The 21741-nt window shown below is 45.0% G+C and overlaps 8 protein-coding genes across 14 annotated transcripts; 3 read left to right on the forward strand and 5 right to left on the reverse strand.

The window, feature by feature from the left end:
• Positions 1-282: 282 nt before the first annotated feature.
• Positions 283-7626, reverse strand: LOC120443876 (arfGAP with SH3 domain, ANK repeat and PH domain-containing protein). Of its 4 annotated transcripts, none has more exons than XM_039623282.2 (13): positions 7497-7626; positions 4696-4768; positions 4475-4620; positions 4065-4405; positions 3567-4009; positions 3042-3477; positions 2499-2979; positions 2317-2436; positions 1419-2172; positions 1284-1360; positions 1130-1177; positions 681-866; positions 283-618 (listed from the first exon to the last, which is right to left on the reverse strand). In XM_039623282.2, exons 1-13 carry the CDS (start codon positions 7623-7625, stop codon positions 421-423), a joined length of 3432 nt encoding a protein of 1143 aa, XP_039479216.1. In that variant the 5' UTR covers position 7626; the 3' UTR covers positions 283-420. The 4 variants fall into 4 exon arrangements, with proteins under 4 accessions (XP_039479216.1, XP_039479197.1, XP_039479227.1 ...); XM_039623263.2 differs by having other exon boundaries at positions 1419-2256; XM_039623293.2 differs by lacking the exon at positions 1130-1177.
• Positions 7627-8351: 725 nt separating this feature from the next.
• LOC120443913 (nuclear pore complex protein Nup50) lies at positions 8352-10281 on the forward strand. Its single transcript, XM_039623354.2, has 3 exons — positions 8352-8577; positions 8634-9745; positions 9799-10281. The coding sequence occupies exons 1-3, from the start codon at positions 8352-8354 to the stop codon at positions 10135-10137; spliced, it is 1677 nt and encodes a 558-aa protein (XP_039479288.1). The 3' UTR covers positions 10138-10281.
• Positions 10173-12417, reverse strand: LOC120443907 (coilin). The gene is made up of 5 exons (XM_039623338.2): positions 12231-12417; positions 12090-12175; positions 10728-12034; positions 10461-10667; positions 10173-10401 (listed from the first exon to the last, which is right to left on the reverse strand). The coding sequence occupies exons 1-5, from the start codon at positions 12363-12365 to the stop codon at positions 10262-10264; spliced, it is 1875 nt and encodes a 624-aa protein (XP_039479272.1). The 5' UTR covers positions 12366-12417; the 3' UTR covers positions 10173-10261.
• A 339-nt stretch (positions 12418-12756) lies between these two features.
• Positions 12757-14663, forward strand: LOC120443931. The gene is made up of 2 exons (XM_039623377.2): positions 12757-13448; positions 13507-14663. The coding sequence occupies exons 1-2, from the start codon at positions 12898-12900 to the stop codon at positions 13976-13978; spliced, it is 1023 nt and encodes a 340-aa protein (XP_039479311.1). The 5' UTR covers positions 12757-12897; the 3' UTR covers positions 13979-14663.
• Positions 14534-15830, reverse strand: LOC120443921 (snRNA-activating protein complex subunit 3). Its single transcript, XM_039623366.2, has one exon. The coding sequence runs from the start codon at positions 15828-15830 to the stop codon at positions 14694-14696; it is 1137 nt and encodes a 378-aa protein (XP_039479300.1). The 3' UTR covers positions 14534-14693.
• A 61-nt stretch (positions 15831-15891) lies between these two features.
• On the reverse strand, positions 15892-16504 carry LOC120443949. The gene has a single exon (XM_039623401.2). It carries the CDS (start codon positions 16342-16344, stop codon positions 15892-15894), a length of 453 nt encoding a protein of 150 aa, XP_039479335.1. The 5' UTR covers positions 16345-16504.
• Positions 16505-16767: 263 nt separating this feature from the next.
• On the forward strand, positions 16768-19653 carry LOC120457373 (polyadenylate-binding protein 2). Of its 4 annotated transcripts, none has more exons than XM_039644921.2 (6): positions 16768-16864; positions 17279-17477; positions 17727-18128; positions 18244-18377; positions 18443-18506; positions 18888-19653. In XM_039644921.2, exons 2-5 carry the CDS (start codon positions 17379-17381, stop codon positions 18480-18482), a joined length of 675 nt encoding a protein of 224 aa, XP_039500855.1. In that variant the 5' UTR covers positions 16768-16864; positions 17279-17378; the 3' UTR covers positions 18483-18506; positions 18888-19653. The 4 variants fall into 4 exon arrangements, with proteins under 4 accessions (XP_039500855.1, XP_039500847.1, XP_039500865.1 ...); XM_039644913.2 differs by having other exon boundaries at positions 16814-17079; XM_039644931.2 differs by having other exon boundaries at positions 16814-17079; positions 17283-17477.
• On the reverse strand, positions 19643-20380 carry LOC120457390 (general odorant-binding protein 99a). The gene is made up of 2 exons (XM_039644954.1): positions 20220-20380; positions 19643-20161 (listed from the first exon to the last, which is right to left on the reverse strand). Exons 1-2 carry the CDS (start codon positions 20262-20264, stop codon positions 19775-19777), a joined length of 432 nt encoding a protein of 143 aa, XP_039500888.1. The 5' UTR covers positions 20265-20380; the 3' UTR covers positions 19643-19774.
• Positions 20381-21741: the final 1361 nt, after the last annotated feature.

Genomic DNA, 21741 nt, shown 5'->3' on the forward strand with positions numbered 1-21741 from the left:
TCTCCTGACAATTCTTCTGACATTGAGTAATTTTTGCGCACAGCGTTTTAGGCTAAGATAAAGTTAAACGTAGTTATGGTACGAATTACAGCTTTTGCAGGAAATATTCAGTTATTAAAGCGCTAACCTTGGGAAGGAAGCCAACGGGAAATGCACAGCAAGATCTCTACTTAAAGGCTTTGATTGAAATACAAGTGTAAATGAGTAGTTGGCTTCTAAGCTAAGAGAAACTTACTTGAGACGTTTACATGTTTAGTCTTAGGCAAATTAATAGTCACACGCTTTGTGATAAAATAGTCGTAATAAATAAAAACTTTTTTTATATATCATTAGAGTTTAAAAGACGCATACAAACATCTATATATATATCTATATACAATCACGCGCAGCCACACACAATCAGCACAAACAGGGGTTTTATTAATCAGGCAGCATATGCACGAAACTGACAGGAAACATGCCCTTCCTCGCCGGCTGTCCCTCAATAATGCCCTCCATCCAATTCTCGTCGTCGGTGCGTTCGTTCAGCACGATCAAAATTTCACCTTCCTTGAACTCCAGCTCATCATCGTTGTCCGCCACGCAATCGTAGAGAGCTCGGCACCGCCGCTGACCATTCTGGAAAGATTGATATGGATTTGTCTTTAATAAGACCAAGGATAGTACATAAAAACCCTTACATAGTGGAACTTTCCGCCTAGCCCAGTCCCACCAGTTTTCGATGGATTGTCCGGCGATGAGTTGAGGCGGTCGTTGTCGCTCGAGGACACATTCGACTCGGCTGAGTGATCCAGACCGCCACCAGAGCTGTCCATATCCGTATGCCAGGACTCGTAGTCGGGGAAATTGGCCGACTGGTTAACCAGCTGAAAGATTTCAAGGGACAAACATAAGCAAGGTAAATTTTACAATGGCATAAAATGCAACAACAACTGGAACATAGAAAATTTTATATTGGATATAATTTGTGGGTATGGGCGTAAAAGATTAGAGCTTTTGAGAGATGCACAAAGCGAGACAATTAGTAGAGAAACGACAACTGCAACAGCAAGAACAACAATAAAATTGCGTAGTTCGCTTGTCAAACATTGTATGAAAGTGCAAATGAGCGTTGGTGCTTGCCATTTACCGTCTCCTCGCTGGACTGGAATCTCAATTGATTGATGTGTTGCTTGCGCTGCAAATTGTTTTCCGAGTGCGGATTAGATCAAATACAAATAAAGGTTTGGGTGTTGATCTACAGGACATTTTCGTAACCTACGCAACTTTCTTAGAGGACTTACCTTACGGGGAGGCGCCACTGGACCCTCGTCCATGGAACTGATGCTCTCGTTAGACTGTCCGTTTGATATTTCACGCTCTGTCGATCAGAATAATATTAAAAACACTGCCATTTAAATATCTGTTATTATAATCACCTGATGGCGGTCCTGGCGGAGGTATCTTTGGCCTTGCTAACGCCGATTTGTCCACATGCTTCAGCGTGGGCAACTCACCGGTGGGCGGCAGAACAAGCTTGGCGCCCGCTAAATGGATATTCCTGTTCAGCGACTCACCGCTGGGTGAACGCTTGTGGCCGAATGTAGTCATGGCAGGCATCAGACTGTTGTTGCTCCCGTTTCCAGATCCTCCTGGATCTTGTGACACTCCATACCCGTATCCTCCTCCGCCTCTAGGGCTGCTTTCTACGCTCCGAAGGTGAGGCAACGTGCCATACGCCACGTCCAGGGACTGGTTCTTGTGATTGATGGCTCGAATGTCGCTGGCATCGAAGTTTTGTGAATGGCGTGGAGGATGAGGCAAAGTGCCGTAAAAAGAGCTGGACGAAGCACTTCCCAATGTTCCAGGTGGTGGAGCTGGGGCTGTACGCTTCTTTAGCGAATTCATGTTGGCTGTAGATGTTGATTTCCGAGCGCCAGTCACATGCCCGCCCAGATCGCTTTGCATATTTAAGCTGTTTCTCGCCGCGCGAACGCTCTGACTGGAGGCGGAACTGGGACTTGAACCACCATTCCCGGCCCCACCGCCTCCAACATTGGTAGCACTGCCCAGATACTGTCCCACGCTAATATGCTGTTTGGGCGAAGTCCCTGCAGAATGTGTATAGCTCGGCAGACCGGAGGGTAGAGTAAATTGCCGACTCGGACAATTGGCGATTGGACTAGAACTGGACTGTATTGAGTCGCATGTAGAGGAACGAGAGCGCAGAACGGGCGAGTCCCCGCCAGCAAAACTGGGGGGACGCGAACGGGATTTCTGCAAGCAAACCAACAGGGGATCAGCATAGAACTTAGCTAGTCGGAAAGTGCCACTTACGCGCTCATCGATGACTGTTTCATCGTCGCTGAAATCCGTGGAACCATCCTCGTTTGGCAAATTCCAGTCGGTGTTGATGTGGTCAAAAGCGCTTTTCTCCCTCTTAATGGCACATTCAATCTACAGTATAACAAATGCTGATTAATATTCATTTGAGTGGATGTGTATGTTATGAAACTAACGAGCTCCCTGCAGCTATTGTGTCCCATTTCTTTGGCAATATCCAGCGCTGTTTTATTCTGTGAGTTCTTGAGCTCATAGTCCGCTCCTGAGCGGAGCAGCAGCTTCATGCACTCTCTCCGATCGTGAAGAGCACACAAATGCAAAGCCGTATTCTTTCCCGTCACATCCAGAAGGCCTGCTGGGTTGGTAGCCTTGTTAAGACCTTTGGGCGGCATATTTTGGATGAGGAAGTCGACTATGTGCAGCGTGGATCCCATCTCGCGCAGCACGGCCAGGTGAAGGGCCGTCTCTCCTGCATCAGAGCTGGGCAGACAGCAAGTGAGATCCGCTCCTTCTGCCCACACCTGGAGCAACTGACTCATGTCGGCATTGACCACTGCCTGCTCTAAATCGCACCGTAAGTCGTTGTCATCCGAGCAGGTGCGCATGACATAGCGCTTGGCAACATACTTGGCGCGAATAAAGTCGTAGCGCTCTTCCCTGCAAAAACATATTGAAACTAAGCACATAAAAACAATTGCTTATATCCCAATAACACCTACATGCTGCTCTCGTGCTGAAGCTTGCACCTTCCCAGTTTCGCCTCCATAATGTCGTTCAGTGTGCTGTTGCCCATGGCACGTGCAATCAACAGGTTAGCCGTCGTCAAGTTGTCCAGCGTAAGACTCTGGATACGCGAGTGATGCACGCCCAGGTCGCGATGAACACCAGAGCACTGAATGCACACCAAAATGCCAAAGTTAAGGCTGATCCAGGTCACATCGTTTCGCGATCCACAGTCACAGCAGCGATCGTTTCCCGGCAGTAGCTGTACATATCGGATCACAGTCTTCTGCAACTCCACCAGGCTTGGACTCATCTGCGGATTGGCGTGCTGGAAGGCCTTGGTAAGTGCTTTCTCCTTGCAGTTCACCAGGACGGCCATCCATGCCTTCTGGTCGCCTTCATCCTCCGCCTGAAAGTGATACGGACGATTGTCTGTATAAAGGAAAAGCCCAATGATCATTTCAGTATAAGTGATGAGAGAGAGAACTAAGTTTTTACAACTTCTATGGAGCTTCACTTACAGCTGATAAGATCAAACCCGCGCTTGTCATCTGGCACCGGCTTAATCTGGCAGGTAAGCAGATTTACGCGTGTTGGCGGCTTGGACTCGTCGGCATGGAAGATGTCAAGAAAACCATCGCTGGTGACCCGGCATCGTCGTTTCTGCCACACGCGACGCACTTTGCCCTCGCTCTTCTTGAATAGGTGGCCTTGTCGAGTGACGCCGTGATGTTTGTCACCTTGCAGCTGGTGGAGAGAGTAACCAGCTCCCCCACTTCGGCTCTCCGACGATGGCACATTGTCGACTCGCTCAAAGTCCGGAGTGCTGCGCAAAACTGTTCGCAGGTCAAGCAAACTGCGACGATCCTCGTCCTGCTTCTGCTTGATCTCATGTAGCTTCTCGCTGAGGTCGCCGATGTATGTGCCAAAGTGCTCGATCGTCTGTAGGCCGTCCTTAAAGTAGCTGTATAGATGATAGGATGTTAGTAATAATCTCTGGTCTATATTGATGTACTCACTTGCTTAACGCATGATAATACTCTATAAGGTGCTGCAACAGCTCGATTCCCGTTTTGGTCTTAATGTCTTTGTACTTCAGCAAATACTCGCAAGTCTGCAGCTGGTAAAGTCGACGCTCCTTTTCCATTTCTTCGGCCACCACAGCGGCGTCGATCTCTGTACGCACCATACCCGCCTCTTTGGCCTGTGCTTTCTTCTCCTTCTCAATCTTAATGAACTTTGCCTCGTAGTCCTTGGCCGCCTTGTCAAACGGCCGCTTCATGTCCCCCTTCACGCCCCTCAGTTCGCTCTTCAGCATTGAGTCCACCGGAAACATCACAATGTTGTTGATGTTTTGCATCTGTTTTTTGTGGGTGAACAAATTATCAATTAGATAACCCTGTAACGGTTACAAAACACTGATACCAACCAGGGTCTTCATCAGTGCGCTGAGCTCCTTGGTGACCACGCTGAATTTAAGAAATGCGGCGCCGATGTCCGGCTCATCCTGCTCAATGACCTTGCCGCCCAACCGCTCCAGAGCACGCACCATAAACATCTCATTGTCCACATGGGCTAAAAGATAAAAGCGAAAAGATTATTCGAAAGGAAATAACAAAAATAGTATCATATCTAAGAGAATGTACTCACTGTTTCCAGAGTTGTGAATAGCCTTGACCGCTTTTTTCAACTTAGTTAGACCCTCCCGATCAAACTCCAATCTCTGAAAGAGGGAAATCCCATAGTTATTATAGTGAACAATTGAGCGTGAATGGTTCTTAAATTATTTGTACTCATTAAAGAAGTTTTTTAAGACAATTGTTAGCGATAGGGTTTTGTTTAATTGAGTGGTTTTGATATAGAAAAATCGTTAAGTTTTAAGGCCGATCAATTTTATATATTGTTTTTATAAACGACCTGCACATTTTGTGCTTTAGAGAAACAACCACAATGCATTCCCAAGTTGAGCCAAAGATGGGAAGAAACAATAAAGGAAACGCTTTGAACGGACGCCGAATGAACAATATTCCCAGATTGAAATCGCGTCAATATCGGCATTAGGTATTCAGTCCTCCTGCCGGTTGACCCCCCACTTCTATATTCCCCTTACTTTTTATGGAACCAGCTAATTGAAAATGTACGACAAGGTCACTTCTATTATTAAACTTAATAACCAAACCAGCCCCATTTCAAATGCAGTCGCATGCACCAATTAAGAAAGCAAGTAAAAAAGATTCGATGCTATTTCCCTACTTTATACACACCCCCTTTTTGCAGCATAAATGTTTTATGTGGCAAAGTTTTTTATAAACCAAAACCGGAACCGCATAAACAATTATTTTAGTAGATTTCCAAAGTCGAGTAGGAAAGAGTTCGTTCCCCCATTAACCCGTTGACTTTCCCCAATTGCTTTCAATTCGAATTACTGTATTCAAAATTCAATTAGCCGCCAAGGAGGGGCGCGGGATCCTGACTTGGCTGCGAATCACATCGGAATCGGTAAAGATCGGTTACATTCCAGCTGAAGCTGATATATGAGCTACCAGTCAACAACTGCCCAATAAATACTGCAGATTAGATTAAATGTTATGTGCTGAACAAAAGTTACAAGCGAATCGGCCAAGAACGAACTTCGGGGAAACCTGAATATTTGCGATTGCAATTCTATACTACGCGATAGTCGTTGAGTGGCAAACATCTGGGGACAATCGAACCCCTAGCAATCCGCCATCGACTGGAGAAGATTAGTCATGAGCAGAGGTTGAGCAAATTGCTGGGAATGCAAACAACACGCCTAGAACGAAAACAAAAACCAGCTAATAATATTCGTCAACTTGTATTGCTCTTTGGACGAGTTGCCCGGCCAGTTAGCTGTTTTGATAACAAAAGATGCTAATTTTTAATAAGTCAAAGCCCCATAAGAAGGCTAAAACAGCAACACTTTGTTGTGGAAGCGGCCAAATGAATGGCACAGAGAGAAACTCTTGGACGAATCAAATTAAATTTCATTTTAGACAGTTTTACAGCTGCTCCAAATATAATAAACACGCAATGGGAGAGACTGGCTGAAAAAATGAAATAAAATTCATTTAACTGGCGGGGAATGGAGGTCACTGGGCTGCTTGGGCTGCTTGGGCTACACCAAAAATCCATCAGCGAAATTAAATATTAAACGTTTGACGTGGATGTGGTTGTGGCGTCCAAGAAGGCGGCGCAGAGTTCCGGGAAACGCTGGGCATGACGTGCCCAATAAATCGTCTAATTTTGTTTCGCCGGGTTCTGCATTAGCATGGGGAATTGGAGCATTTTGTGTATATTGCACAACCGGCCCACTCAAGGGTCTTTCGGATGACAGCATGGATGAATTTTCCACTTAGACGCTCTGCGTTTTCTGTGGGCGATATCCCCAACTGACTGACTGTTCACGCACGGGAATAGCCACGGCTCTCGGCTCTCGGAATCGCTTCTCTTATCACACGCCTTTTTCCGGCCGTAAAATACTGTTAAATACTGTTTGTGTGCTTAGCTTTATCAGCGGGTGTATTATATCCGTGTACTTATATACACATGAAAGTGGAGGCGACATCACAGCTGCCTTGAGTAAATATAGAAATTGCAGCATGCTCATGTGGCACCCACTCCCACTTCGGCGCCCAGTTCCCTGCGCCCTTAGCTCCATCTGCACCAGCACGGTCGGGAATGCACTTTGCATTTTCATTATACTATTTTTGTGGAATCGCGGAAAACCACCTTGCGGGCAGAAAGAGAGAGCCATAGCCGGTCAGAGAGGGATCGCACTAAAATAACAGGCGGTGGCTCATTTTGGCGCCGCGCCAATTTACAAATCTTTTCGCTGCTCCCCCCGGAAAAAAAACAATAATCATCGCCGTGTGGCAGGGGGCGTCGTCTGCCATGTTTGCTGCAGAATCGCACGGATATATAATATAGCCCAGCTCCTGTTTTCACTTTCACGGATCCATTAGATTCCATTAGGAACTATGGGGAGTTGGCTTTAAAGTGTAAAACAAAATAGCATTGAATTACTACTGATTATCTATTTATAAAAGATATAATGTCTAGCCATTATTTGTAGACCCCTAGTATAAATAAAATAAACAAGTAACGACGATAAGACATTCATTACTTTCTTCAAACTAGATATTAGTTTTTCAACAACAAATCCAAATACTCATCAGTCAAATTCCATAAAATCATCAGTGACCCATATACATAATACTTTTTATATATGAACATACATAGAAAGAATGTGCTCAGCTCAAATGTGAAAATATAGCTGTGACTGGGCTTCCCGGAACACACCTGTAAACCCTCCTGATCGGCCACCTTGAACTAGGTATTGGTTTGGCTGTAGGTACAGGGACGGCTAGCTGGCTGGGCTACCTGCCTACCTAAGGAACATGGCTCGGGAATTCCCTGGACAACAGACTTACCTCTTCCAGGACGCCAATCGTGTGGCGGCAGTCGGGCATCCGGGAGGCGAAGGTGGAGGTAGTGGGCGAGCTGTAGTCGGAGCGCGTCTCCTCCACGAACTCGGACACGGCAATCAGGGATGGCGGCATTTTGCTGCTCAGGCTATTCCGATGTCCTGGTATATACAACGTATCTCTTACTCACACGCACACCGCACACCGCACACACACACACGCGAGTCGCACGCACACCAACTCACGCCCAAGGCCGTGGCACGGGAGCAAAATGGGAGTGGGAGCGGGACGGCGAATAGCTGAGAAACCAGGATAACGCCTTTAAGCACTGTACGTGTCTCCGCGTCTTTGTTCACTCCCGATTTTTGTTGTTGCTCGTCGCACTTTCCCTGGCACTATATCCATATATCCACACACTGACGTTCTCATCATCCTCTTGCGATTTTGGTTTTTGCTTTTCGCTTTTCTGCGTTTTTGGTACTGTTAGTACTACTCGAGATGCACAATTAACTTTGGTTCTGGGTGAGGGAAGTGCGCAGTACCCGGAATCGCGGCAATCATGGCAGGAACAGGAACGCACTCAGACTGGTACTGGGACTGGGACTCGCGGCACTGGACATTGTCGACCTAACTTAAGGCGTGATTTAATACTTTTGTTTTATTGCGATTTTGTGCTGCTGGCGTCTCGCTGTTGTTACCCTATCGATTAGGTATCGATAGCAGCCCTGCACCGCCGACTCATAACTGCGTCAGCCAATCGAGGGAGCGATTTATCGACCGGCAGCAACGCGGTGTGGATTTCATTTGGTTTTTGCATTTTCACTGGCATTTGCTTTGAATTTCAATACAGAGTAGAACAAGATGGCTGGCAAGCGACAGGCCACCTCGAACCTGAACCATGACAACTGGGACCAGGAGGAGGAACCCGAGGAGCGCGGTACCTTCCGCACGGCCACAGAAGAAGAGTTAAAGACCCGCGTTATCAAGAAAGCGCGCCGCAAGATTGCCGGTGGATCGTCCGCCGCTGAAGAGGATGGCGCCGAAGAAAAGACGGCAGAGCCGAAAAGCGTGTTCAGCGGATTCTCCGGTAAGCTATCGAACCCTTTGAGACCTGTGGGACTTGCTCACATCGATTGCTCTTAGGTTTCGGCAAGCCAGCTCCGAGCGCAGCCGCAGGCTCGCCTTTCTCCTTCCTGGCCAATCTGCCGGCTCCAGCCACGACCTCCTCCAGCGAGACAAAAAAGCCTGCATTCTCGTTCGGGCTCAACTCCAGCTCTACCGATAGGCCTGCCAGCACTAGCATTTTCGGCTCCGCCAGCACCAGCAGCACGGCCCCGTCATCTTCTCCGGCAAAGGAATCAACAAGTACCATCGATGGCGCCAAGCCGACCACCTCCATATTTGGCAACATATCAGCTGCCAAGAAGGAAAGCAGCGAGGCGAAAATATCGCTAGCCAGCAGCAGTAGCACTAGCTTTACATCCACCATAGAGAGCTCCGAGTACCGGGAAAGCGTTGCCGAGCTGAATCGGGCCATCATGAAATTCCTGCAGGAACACATGGACAAAACTCCCTACTGCATACTGACTCCAGTGTTTAAGAACTATGAGGAGCATCTAAAGGAACTGCAAGACGAGGAGAGCGCCAGAACGAACTCCACGAAGTCCAAACCGGCACAACCCCGTTTTGAAGAACCAGTTGCGACGGTGTCCAGTGCATCCTCGCCATCAAAACCGTCTGCTACGTTTTCGTTTGGCAAGCCCAGCGCCCCAATAGGCGCCAATGTGTCTCCATTTGCTAAAAAGCCCAACTGCACCATAACAAGTGGTGGGACAACCACCACGACCACAACACCACTGTTTTCCTTCGGCAGCACGGCAGCTTCCAATGCGCCCGTGCCGTCTTCCGCCAGTATCTTCACTTTGACAACAAAACACACTGGAGAAGCCAAAGCCGATGATGCCCCTAAGTCCAGCATTTTCAGTTTTGGAGCAAAGGATACTACCACCAAAAAGAATGAGCCTTACTTCTCCCCACCGAAGACCAATGGCTTTTCCTTTGGACTGAAAAGTAACAGCGACGACAAGCCAAGCACCTCCTTGTTTGCAGGTTTCGGAAAGGCGCCTGAAGGAGCAGAAGGCGGCACAAAGGGCTTTTCCAACAGTGCCACGCCCTTCTCTATCGGCAACATTCAGCCACCAACAGAAGTAGCGGAGGAAGAAGAGGACACGCCCCCAAAAGTCGAGTTTAAACAGGTGAATTATAATAGAATTTGTTTTTCATTTGGAAGTTAACGTAACTTTAACAGGTCGTGGAGGATGACGCTGTATACTCCAAGCGGTGTAAGGTATTCATTAAGAAAGACAAGGACTTTGGCGAACGCGGCGTAGGCACGTTGTACTTAAAACCCGTCAAGGGCTCAGAAAAGACCCAACTGCTAGTCCGCGCCGACACCAACCTAGGCAACATCCTGGTCAACCTTATTCTAAGCGAGGGTATACCTTGCCAGCGCATGGGCAAGAACAATGTGATGATGGTATGTGTGCCCACGCCAGAGGACTCCAAGGCTACATCGCTGTTGCTGCGCGTAAAGACCGGTGACGAAGCCGACGACTTGCTGAAGAAGATCAAGGAGCACATTAAGTAGAGGGTAGACAACTAACATGAATTCGTACATATAGATGTTGTTTAATCGTTTGTATTTTAAAAGCTATAAATTTACGAAGCCCTGGAAATAGAACTCAAGAATGTACACAAAATTATGATAATATTCAGTCAATTGTGGCAACAACGATTTTGGCTTCATTCATATCTTTAAGATGGATACTTAAAGTACGCACATCTTCGAAAGACTCATCCATGCCACTCATATAATATTGAGTCATTATGCGTCCAATTTCGGGGGGATAAGCTACAAATTTAAAAAAAAATGTCAGTTTCGGGTAAACAATTTAATGGAATGTCCCTCACTTATTGTTTCCACTGTGACGATTTTTGTGCGCCGGTTCACGTAAGTGCAGTTCCCGGCGATAAAATCGGTTGTTCCTGAGTTTGCGTTTCCCTTAATCTTCAGCAGCTTAAATAGAACCGTATCGCCCCTGGTCGGCAGGCCCGTAAGCGGAGTTGCACTTCGCATTAGGTCCTTAATAATGTCTATAGACCGCCTATCTTCTACGACTAAAAATTGAAGTAAAGCTTATAAGTATACCGACTTCCAATATAATGCATGGATTTCACCTGGAACCGGCTCTATTTCCGAATCAGAGTCTGAAACGTCCATATTGGAGTCATCTACCACCATCACGTCGTCATCGGAATCGGATACTAGTTGTTCAGCACAAATGCGTACTGGCGGCAGCTTAACATCCTCAGAATCAACTTTAATTTTAATCAGAGATGCATTCGCGTCATGTGGCAGAATTGTTTCTGCTTTGGATGTTTCTTCCATAGTTGTGTTGTTCTGCAGAAGTAATTCGGAATCAGTAATTTCAAGTGGATTAGTTGCTTCAGCTTCAGACAGAAGAGTGGTCTCAGGTTCAGTCGAATTGTCTAGACAAGCGGATTCAACTCCAGTTGTAGTCTGCCGAAGAGTTTTTGATGTTTCAATTATGTCTTCCGAAATAGTAGCGTCTGCCGTCGTTGTATCTTTTGAAACTGTTTCTTTATCTTGAACATTTGGAGATTCTTTTTCGCGTACAGTGTCGGATTCGATCTCTAAAGTTGAATCTTTCCCATTGCTTGAGACTTGTTTAGCCGAGTCATCGATCTTAGCCTCCCTTTGCGGCAAAAAGCGTGCGTTGATAGGCGTAAGTTTAATATTTTCCAAAATTTCGACTTCTTTTGTTCGAGTTGCAAATTGAAATATGCGCGGAACATTAAAGGACATATCCAAAAGAGGGGAGCGGAAGGAGATCAATGGGAGACTAGCAGAAATCTTAGGACCCTTCTCAATTTGATCCACAGCTTTTTGTTGAGCATTTTCTTGTTGCTCCTCTTGAGTTTTGTCTTCCTGCAGCGTTACAGCACCAAATTTTTCTAATAGAATGTTAGGCGTTTTCGTTTGGTTCTTGCTTTCTGACACTTTACCTTCCTTGAGCGGACATTGAGAAATACCCTCAGGATCAGGTTCGTTCTCTTCCTGGTCAGTACCGCCGGGCGATTTTGGCCGTTTCGTGCTTCTGGATAGTTTTTGAGTCTGAGGAAAAGATTCCTTGTTCTCTGCCACAATTGTCACTGACATGTTCGAAACTTCTGTCTTAGTTTCATGGGTCTTTGCAGTGCTCTTGTTTTTTAAAAGCTTAGACTGCACCGAAGATTCAGGAGCCTCACCTTCCATCTCATCCGTTCTCACACAAGATGGTCCTGCCGCAATTTCAAGCCAATCTGCCTTGCTGTGGTTCTTGGAGCGCTTTGATGGTCGAAGGGGAGTGGAAGCAGATAGGTGAACCTGTTCATCAGCGGATCGGTTCTTCCGCTTTTTGCTGCATTTTACAGGAGCAGGACTTAAAAAGGTTTCATTATCGAAACTGGCCAACCGAAAGGCTCTGCAAAAGACGAAATAGGCTCGAGTAGCTCGTAAAAAGGAATAAGCTTACCTACTTGAGCCCTTCGGCGGCCTTCAGCACTTTGATAGACTCCCTCGGGGGCAGAAAGCATCCATCTGTGGTGAGCAGACTAATATCCTTCTGTTGAAGTGCAATTTGTTTAGAATTAGAAGTTACCGATTCTTAAAGATCTTGCCAAGCTGAAGAGGTTTTGTATGTGGTCCTGGAGGTCCTTGATGTTTTGCCATTCTGCATCTATAAAAACTAACGAATGTCGACGTTCGTCCTTAAAAAAGTTAGATAAATCCACTTTCATGCTGGAGTGGCGCATGGTTCAATTAGTTTTCTTCTCATCAAAATGTTTTTAAAATGCGCCCACCTGGCTAGAGATGGAAGTATAATCGATTACGTTATCGTGAAGTCGATTTGTTTACTTTTTTGTAGAATAAATTAAATATTTTTTTTTAATTCATAAAAATGATGCCTGTGTGAATTACAAAATAATTAAATATTAAATAAATTATATATTAAAAATTTAAAAATAAATTCCAAAACGAAAAATAATTGAGTGAAGTCATTGCGATATTATTTTTAAATTATTTAAGTCAGTTTTAAAAATACTTAAATCAGGGTGCTGAAATAATGGATAAAGGCTTACATTCTGGGGAATTTAATTTTTTTAACTCCACTATATTATCGATAGCAAACCAGGTATGCACGGCCGATAGCGATAAGACAGTTCTTGTGTACAACGAAAACAAATAGTTCTTATCAATAAAGTTAGGCATTAATCACGGCTCCGAATTAGACCAATGATGTGATAACGCCACGAGGACGCCGTTCCGTTCCGATCCCACTCCAAAATGAGCCACGGCGACCAGAGTCAAAACCAGTACAGCCAGCGGAGCCAGGCGCTCACTGGCGGTGGCGACTCCGCGAGGGACAGGGAGAAGGAGAAGAAGGGCTGGTTCCACTCCCTGACCAGGCGCAAGAAGTCCGACTCGGCGCTAGCCGTGTCTGCATCCGTCTCCACCAGCGGATCCCAGAACAACAACAACGAAGTGAGCGTCCTTGAGGCAGCGGACTCTTCCATGGCCAGCTGCAGCACTGGGGGCACGGGCACAGGAACTCTGCGCAGAAGGCGGGACAAGGACAAGCGAAACGTGTTTGCCAGACTGCGGCGGAAGGTGGGCCAAGGGCTCAGCTCCCTGCGAAATTGGCACTCCATGGGTGACTGCGACGACGGCGGAACCACCGATGCCACCTACGAGTTCCTTACGCCGTCCATTTGCCCGGAACCCACGCTACCATTTACACACGACTACTTACGCTTTATCCGGAAGAAGTGGTTGGAACGCGAGGACGCCCACTCGCCCAACCAGGTCATGTACAAGGCCTGCTCCGAGATGCTCAAGTAAGCGCCGTGTTTCTCCATTCATAAACGATCGATGACTCATGCCCTTTGTTTTCAGCCAAGTGTGGTACTGGGGTGAGATCTCCAGGCGCGATTCGCAGCGGCAGTTGAGCGACAAGCCAACTGGGTCGTTTCTAGTCCGCGACTCGGAAACCAGTGGATCCCAATTCACACTGAGCTTTCGGATTGTGAACGTAACCCTGCATTACCGACTGGAATTTCGCGACGATTTTTGGCATTTTGAGGAACTCAAGTACGAGTCCATTGTGGAGATGATCGAAGATATCTTGCACCGCTGCACCAACGACAACTTTGTGTGCTTTGTTAAGGTTCCCAACGAGATGCAGCCACCGTTCCCAGTGATCCTCAAGTACCCATTGAGCCGGTACGCCAACATGCCCAAGCTGCAGGACCTATGCCGCCGCGTCCTGCAGCGCCAGATGTCACGCGAGCAGCTAGCTCTGTTGCCAGTGCCGGCGCAGATGCTGGAGTACTTGTCGCTGGAGCGGGAGCTGGTCTTCCAGAGCTAAGCATCCGCTGTTCGATGTCAAGAAGCCGCTGGTCAAAGCTTTAACATTGAAGTAAACGCAAGCGCGTACACCAAAGAGGTTCGGGCGAATGGAATTCCAGCCTGCAGTTATTTGAATGATATTTGTTGGTGGGATTGGCAATATGTTGTTGATGCATTTCTTCGCCCCAGTAACTAAGCGCACAGTTTCTCATCACGTACACGCCGAAGTCCCAGTGCACAGAATTTTACTGTATTGTACTGCTAAGTACCATTAGTACTAGTATCTTGTCTAGGATAATGAATTATGTTATTGGCCATATTTAGTCTATTTGTTTGTTTTATATGGGTCTTGGTCAAGTCTATACTCTGCACCCAAGTGTGCAAATCCCTAAACAAATTTTTAAAAATTTAACTACTGCATATATTTATTAACGTTAGTTCTAAGCCAGATGTATCGTACTATTTACGTTGTTTGCATTTTTGTATTCCTAACTTGGACACTAACTTTTTGCTAATCTAGATTGCATGAAATTTATGCAGCTTACGGCAGTCGAGTATATTCAATGCCAGTTACTCTTGTTGCAACGTGTATGTATTTTATTTAAATCTATCTACGAATATTTTGCAAGAACAAAATATCAATCAACTCCTTGGGCAATCTTGCAGTCAATGGAGCTCGCAAATAAAAAAACCACACATATTTATATTATGTTTACTCAGGACGGGGGACTTGATTATTTAATTTCGCGTTCCGTTGCCCTGCCCTCCTCCTCTTCGTCTTCCACCTCCACATGGTCGTACATGCGATAAGCCTTGAACTGGCCCAGCTTGACACCATCCACGTAAAAGAAGCTGAGAAAACAACTGCGGCACAGGTAGGAAGGATCGTGCAGCTGACGCCGAGACTGATTCACGATGAAGCTATAGCTGCGAATGCCGCACATATAGCAAGTCCTGCGATTAAATGTGTTAAAGGCGTGAGGATAAGGATACAGGCTGCGATCTGGGCGTTTACTTCGTGGCGTTAGCATCTCGATCTGGGAGATTACGAATAGATGCTCACAATTGCCATGGTGCAGGTAGTGTAGCGGTGACCCAGGGCTGACAGTGAGATCAATGAATCGTTTGCCCTCCATACTTTCCACCTTCAGCGTTTCTCCGTTTACTCCGTTCGCTCTGGCCGCCCAGCGCAATACGGTCTGGGAATAGTCGGGATTGTTTGGATTGCGCTTGTCATTGTAGAATGTGTCGTTGATGAAGAGGTATCCGGGATTTGTGTCAACGGATGGCAACGGTGCATCTGGGTCGTCGCTGATGTCGACGAAGCGTTTTCCATGGCAAACGCAGCTTATCTTGTCTCGCAGCTCGGTCAGATAATTGCTGCCCAGACAAACGTATTCCTCCGCAAAAACAGGCATCTCCACCTTAAACCCTCGATGGTAGGCCCGCGGTGGTCGATAGAGGCGCACGGTTAGCTCTAGCTCACAGCAAGCATCAAGGAAGGGGTTTGGGGAGTCTGTCGGCGGCGGATTCAGTTTGTGGCTGTACTGGGTGCGGCCAAAGGAACATTTACGGGATTTGGCCTTGTGCTGGCTTAAAGCCGAATAGGTGGAGGGCACATGCTGATTCTCCCGCGGCCGAGCAAGGGTCAGACGGCTTTTGTCTGCGGCGGGCTGAAAGACTGCAACCGAGCTGTCGTCTGGTGACTCGATCAGGTCCAGGGAACAGCTTTCACCCACGTCAACAAGTGGTGGGGTTGTTTGCAGAAAGAAGGGCACTTCGTCCGCAGTAACGGATAATTTTTTTTGGTAGTCGGCTAGAAAGTCTTGCAGGTTTAAAGCTGGCTCCGTCGCCATATAGGTTTCATCCATTGTTTGAAAGTGAGTCTTGAAAATGTGTTTCTTATTGCGGATCTTATTAAGCTCAGCACACTTAATGCTCTTCTCCAAACTTATTGATAGCCTCCTTATAGGTAATATTTAGCTTTAATGATTCTGGCTTTGACTCGGTCTGCTCGTCCTCATCAGCTTCAACCGATTTTTCGACCTCCTGGTGCAAATTGTCGACATAAACCCTTTCAAAAGATATCACCTTGGAGGACTTGTCCACGTATTGGTACCGCTGGCGACACACAGACTCAAAGAGAGGATCACTTGCCAGGTTGTCTTTTTCCTTCTCGAAGAATACGTTGGTTCCCACGGAATGTTCGTAGCGTCCCCGGTATATGCTTCCATTCACCTCCGCCATAGGCGTGTCACTCTCGATTCCAATGATCTTGATGGCCGCGTCCTCGTGCTTCAGCTGGTGCGGATGAATGTGGTTCTTGAAATCCGCAAATACCAGGTACTCTGTGTCCTCGTACTCCGAATCGGAGGAATCGTTCATGTTCCCTTTTTATTGTTATTCATGTGCGATTTTTTATGGTTATTGCGGTTGAGCAGATAACTCAGAATCTATAGCTCTTACTTTATTTTGTGTTACTTCGCAATAGATCTTGTAAACATACGCTAAAGTTTTGACTTGGAGAGACCGGCAAACTAAACTACCAGACTTGTTCAATCTAATACCGCAAATACATTAAGGGTTATATTTTATTGACTTTCTTAAAACAATACTTTGTCCGTTTTTACAAGTGGGGTTTTCTTTTACACATTAAAATAATATAGTTTAAATAATAAATAATAATAAAAAGATAATAAATAATATAGTTATTATATCCCTTCTTATGGTAAATTTGCATTATAGTGTGAAAATACTATTATTACTATCACCCAAGAACTGCTTATTTAAATACCACCATCGATTGGGCAACCCGGAACCAAACAACATATCGAGGCGAAAACTGTACCAAACTGTCATCCCTAAAAACGAGGCGAATACAATTGTTTTCGGTGGCAGAAAATACGTACGTTTTTGTATTATTGTAAATATTAGTCAATAAAAAACGGGTAATATATAAGCTGCCGTGGTCTAGCGCGTTAAAAAGTTAAAAAGGCTGTAAAAACGTAGACTTTTGATCAAAAAACAGCAACCCAACGTACGTGCTTTCACAGGGCAGCGGCCATTTTGGGCGATTTCAACGTCAGCAGAACGAGCACCTATTTTGTACATATATTCAACGTAAGAATAGTGGTTAAAATTACGTATTAATGCGTGAAACGCAGTGAATTCTAGAAATTTTGGTTACCGCAACCCGAATTTATTTAGTTGTGGGCTAGGATTTTTTTTGCATTTGCATGATGCATAGGACAATTCATTCGCTCTCTTGAAATTTTCAACTCTCTTTGTACTCACTTTCGCCGCTCTTTCTCATTGGCAGCTAGTTACGACAACTGCCGTTTTGTGTACCACGCCGGAAGCTTTTGCAACAACCAAACCAAGCTTTTGCAGCAGACGTAAACAAACCCAAATCCAAAACCATGGCCGATGAGGATATCACACTGAACGAGGATCAGCTTCTGGAGTCGTTGGAGGAGACAAACGGCGAGCAAGAGACTGAAATCACCACAGAGACCGAGGTGAGTTGGAGATGCCATTGTTGACAGTGTCCAAGAACCAGTTTATTGGCCCGCCCTGCGAAAGCCCGCCGAATTCCCTGGAAAAGCTCGCTAAGCTTTGGGGGATATACAAAGCCAAAAGTCGCAGCAATGGCTGCCTTTTTCAGAGCGTCACTTCGCACCGCCAATCCATTGTCTGCTGTGGTTATGGGCGTCTGCTCATCACTCCAAGCCAAATACTATTAAATTCCATCTTTTCCACGTCGCCAGGAGGAGGGCAGCATGCAAATCGACCCGGAACTAGAGGCCATTAAGGCTCGCGTCAAGGAGATGGAGGAGGAGGCCGAAAAGATAAAGCAAATGCAGTCAGAGGTGGACAAACAAATGGCCGGTGGGTCTACCACCGGCTTGGCCACAGTGCCGCTTTCCCTCGAGGAGAAGCAGGAAATTGACACGCGGTCCGTCTACGTGGGCAATGTGGACTACGGCGCATCAGCCGAGGAACTGGAGGCCCACTTCCACGGTTGCGGCACCATCAACCGAGTAACCATACTCTGCAACAAGGCTGACGGGCACCCCAAGGGATTCGCGTACATCGAGTTCGGATCGAAGGAGTTCGTTGAGACGGCACTGGCCATGAACGAAACCCTTTTCCGAGGGCGTCAAATTAAAGTGAGTATTAGGAGAACTTTGTATTTACTATACCGGCTACTTAATAAACTCTTATACAAATAGATATTTAGTGTGAAACTCGCAATAAGTTAATCCTTTCTAAATTCTCTTTCAGGTCATGTCAAAGCGCACAAACCGCCCTGGACTCTCCACCACAAACCGTTTTGCCCGCGGCAGCTTCCGGGGTCGAGGAGCACGTGTCTCCAGGGCGTGCTGTCACTCCACCTTCCGAGGCGCTCGTCGCGCTATGTAAGTGGGCTCTGGCCAATTCCGTTTGGATCCAGCTAATCCCGGTCTGTCTTTCGTTCCAGTAGGGGTTACCGTGGTCGCGCCAATTACTATGCTCCATACTGATTGTTTTATTAAATCCCTAGTAAGGTGAGTTAACAATATCGAACTGATCTCCTAAAAACCCAGACGAACGAGACTAAAATTGGTTGATTAACGAAATTTCATTTGTGGGGTTGCGTCCGATTTTTGTCGTTTACCTATTGTATCCTTAGATCTTAGAATATCTATTTAGGTAATTTCTATGGTAATTTTGACTTTTTCTGAAACGGTTGGTTTGAATAACGAAATTGGATTCTTAGAAAACGCCAAATATTTTAAATAGACTACAATTTTAGTTCAAAAAGTAATAATATTCAGAAGCCGTTAAGGGAAATCCTTGCTCTCATCCGCATCGTATTGGGACTTATTATAATGCCTCCATTCAATTTACCGACACTCGTCTTTAATCCATTAACTATTTGATTTCAGATTTTTTTACAATATTATTTCAAAAAACATTATTTTATTGCCAAACTTCTTTGCTAAATAGAAAAATAGAAAAGAGAAAACAATCGCAAGAGAAAACGCCAGAAAAAATATCGTTTCAATAAAAAAAAAACATCAGCAGCAACAAAACAGGCGAAAAGAAGAGACCTCGAAAATAATATAAAATCAACATGGAAAACGAATATCTTGACTTGGCTATAATGTTTTTTGAAGCACCCAACACCAAACTCCCCTTTTTCACACATTTTAATTTTCAAATAAAAAATCGAAAAAAAAGATATGAAAAACAAGAAGTTGATTTAGAAAAACAAAAAATATATATCAATAAGTATATATAAAAGAAACACAAAAGAAACCACAAACCGTAATAAAAGAAGTTAAAAGAAGGCAAAATCCAGTAAAAGAAGGAAGAAAATAATAAAAAAAAATCAAAAGAACACAAGACTCTTGGGAAAGAAGTAAATCAACAAAATAGATAAAAAAGAAAGTGCGTAATTTATATATTCAAAAAATATATAGAGTAAAGAAAAGAAGTTGAATTTACTAAACTGAAAAAGATGATGACAAATATAATCGAATTAAACAAGCTATCAATGCCTTTCCTTTGGGCGGGACAAGGTTTTTGGGATTAATGATGCGATGTCAAGCTATTCCTGCGGATCCACCAGCCCCGCTCTTCCAGCCCTGAAAAATAATGTGAATGCATGCGTGTCAGCTAATAAAAAGAACCTTCTTCATTCAAGCACTATTATATGGTTTTATTTCAATTGTAGGATTGCAGAACCTGAGCGGGTTTCAACTCGAAAATTCCGCTTTGTTGACGTTTTGTTCATGCGCTTCCAAAATTGGCGTGAAACTACGCTGAATTCCTAGTTCTTTTGGACGGCGGCCTGCACGAGTGGCAGGTTCTTGCCCAGGAAACACTTGAAGCCTCGGAAGGCCCAGGAGTTGGCGGGCGACTTCTGCTCGTTCTTGTCGGCGCACTTCTCGATGTCGGCCTTCAGCGCGGCCTTGTCCTCCTTGCCCTGGCCCAGTTGGGCCACCAGGTTCTCCACCTTGAAGCCCTTGGTCTCATCGAACAGGTCGAATTTGACGAAGATGCACTTGATGTAGTTGCGGGTGATGTCATCGTCGGGATAGTCGAAGGTCTTGTACTTGGCGATCAGAGCCTCGGTCACCTTGCTGGTGGCGGCGCATTCCTTTCGCGCGTTCTGGAGATCCTCGGCGGTGCGTAGCTTGTAGTCGGCGGCGGAGGCCTGTCGAGGAACAAGCGGATTACTGGCTGCCATCGGATTCTCTCTGCTTGGAACTTACCAGACCCAGCAGGGCGCACAGCAGAATGGCAACAGCGTTCTTCATAGTGTCTCTTCTTTTTTGCTTTTTGGAAGATTGTGTGAGGACTGATTGCTCGCTCTGTGGTTGACCGGAGGAAACTGTTGACTGTGGTCTGGGCTGCTCCAGCTTTTATACCTTTGAGCCCCGCTCAATGTGGGTATATCGCACTCAATTGTGTGGCGATTTTGAGTGTAGCTCAATTGAGTTGCACTCGCCTGCTGTAATTTAAATCTCATTATGGAATTTTTGGAACCAACGGAATAATTTCGAGGTTGTTGAGAAGACGAGAAATAAAGGATTGTCTAGGACTGAAGGGTTTGTATATCGTTAAGAAAGGAAAAGTGGAATAGATGATAGATAATTTATTCCGTTTAAAGCAAGTAAATCGTGGGCAATTTGGGGAGCTAATACGATTTTTCCTAATTTACTTACACCTGACAATCTTAGATAGTTTACATTAAATTACCAACATATGAATATTAAATATCATTTCCTTTTGGAAGGGGAAAACAAGAAAGGAAGATTTAAAGTCTTGCAGCAATTGTATATTAAATTTAAAAAATATTTATTCCCAAGAAGGTCACTATGATCCACAACTATGATTTCACTTTTACTATTTTCAATAATTTTCCGACTGTTTCTATGACAGCTGTATGATATATTTGTCAAATTTGTATCAAATTAAAACCAACTTTATGATCAGCTACAACAAAGGTTTATTTTTTTGGTTTATTACTACTTGTCCGATCCGCCCTGTGCCGACTTATGTACTTCTTGGAATAGAAAACAAACTTTATGGAAAGTTTCATTTAGATAGCTTTAGAACTGAGTGACTACTTTGCGTAGAAACGCACGGACATGGCTAAATTCATACTTTATATAGTCGCAAAAGTTTCCTTATTCTGACGAAAATCAATATATCCAATTCTCCCACCTAACCTACCCTCTTCTCTCGCAGTCTTTCAAAAACATGGTATACAACAACATTTAAATAGAAGAATCAGCTGATTTTGATTTGAGCTGACATAAGCATTAGCATAAGCAGCAAAATCTGTTTAAATTCCCATTGTTTGTTTGGAGGCGTCGCGCGTTAAGTATAAAATTCAAACATAACTGAGATTCACATAGGTGGGGCCCACGGGATAGAATTATCTAACAATGTTTTCGTTGTTATAGGACATGAAGTCAATGTAATGACACTTCTTTAGGAACAACTTTTTATAAGAATAATAATTTTCCATCTTTTCTGACTTCAATTTTTGATCTTTTAAAAATAAATAAAATAAACTAAGACTAAAACAATTGTAATTTATTCATCTTGAACTTGAATCTTTTGAAAAATATTCTTTTTTTTCATACAGGCTTTGTTTAAATGGGAAATAAAATTAATAGAACTAGGAACCAAAAGGCATGTTCACATATGTATGCAAAAACTTGTGTCTCATAATTCCCACTTTCCCCCTAGGAAAAGTAATTGTGGATCTGCCACTGAGTTTGCATG

This window comes from Drosophila santomea, chromosome 2L, assembly GCF_016746245.2.
Source record: "Drosophila santomea strain STO CAGO 1482 chromosome 2L, Prin_Dsan_1.1, whole genome shotgun sequence".
Taxonomy (NCBI): domain Eukaryota; kingdom Metazoa; phylum Arthropoda; class Insecta; order Diptera; family Drosophilidae; genus Drosophila; species Drosophila santomea.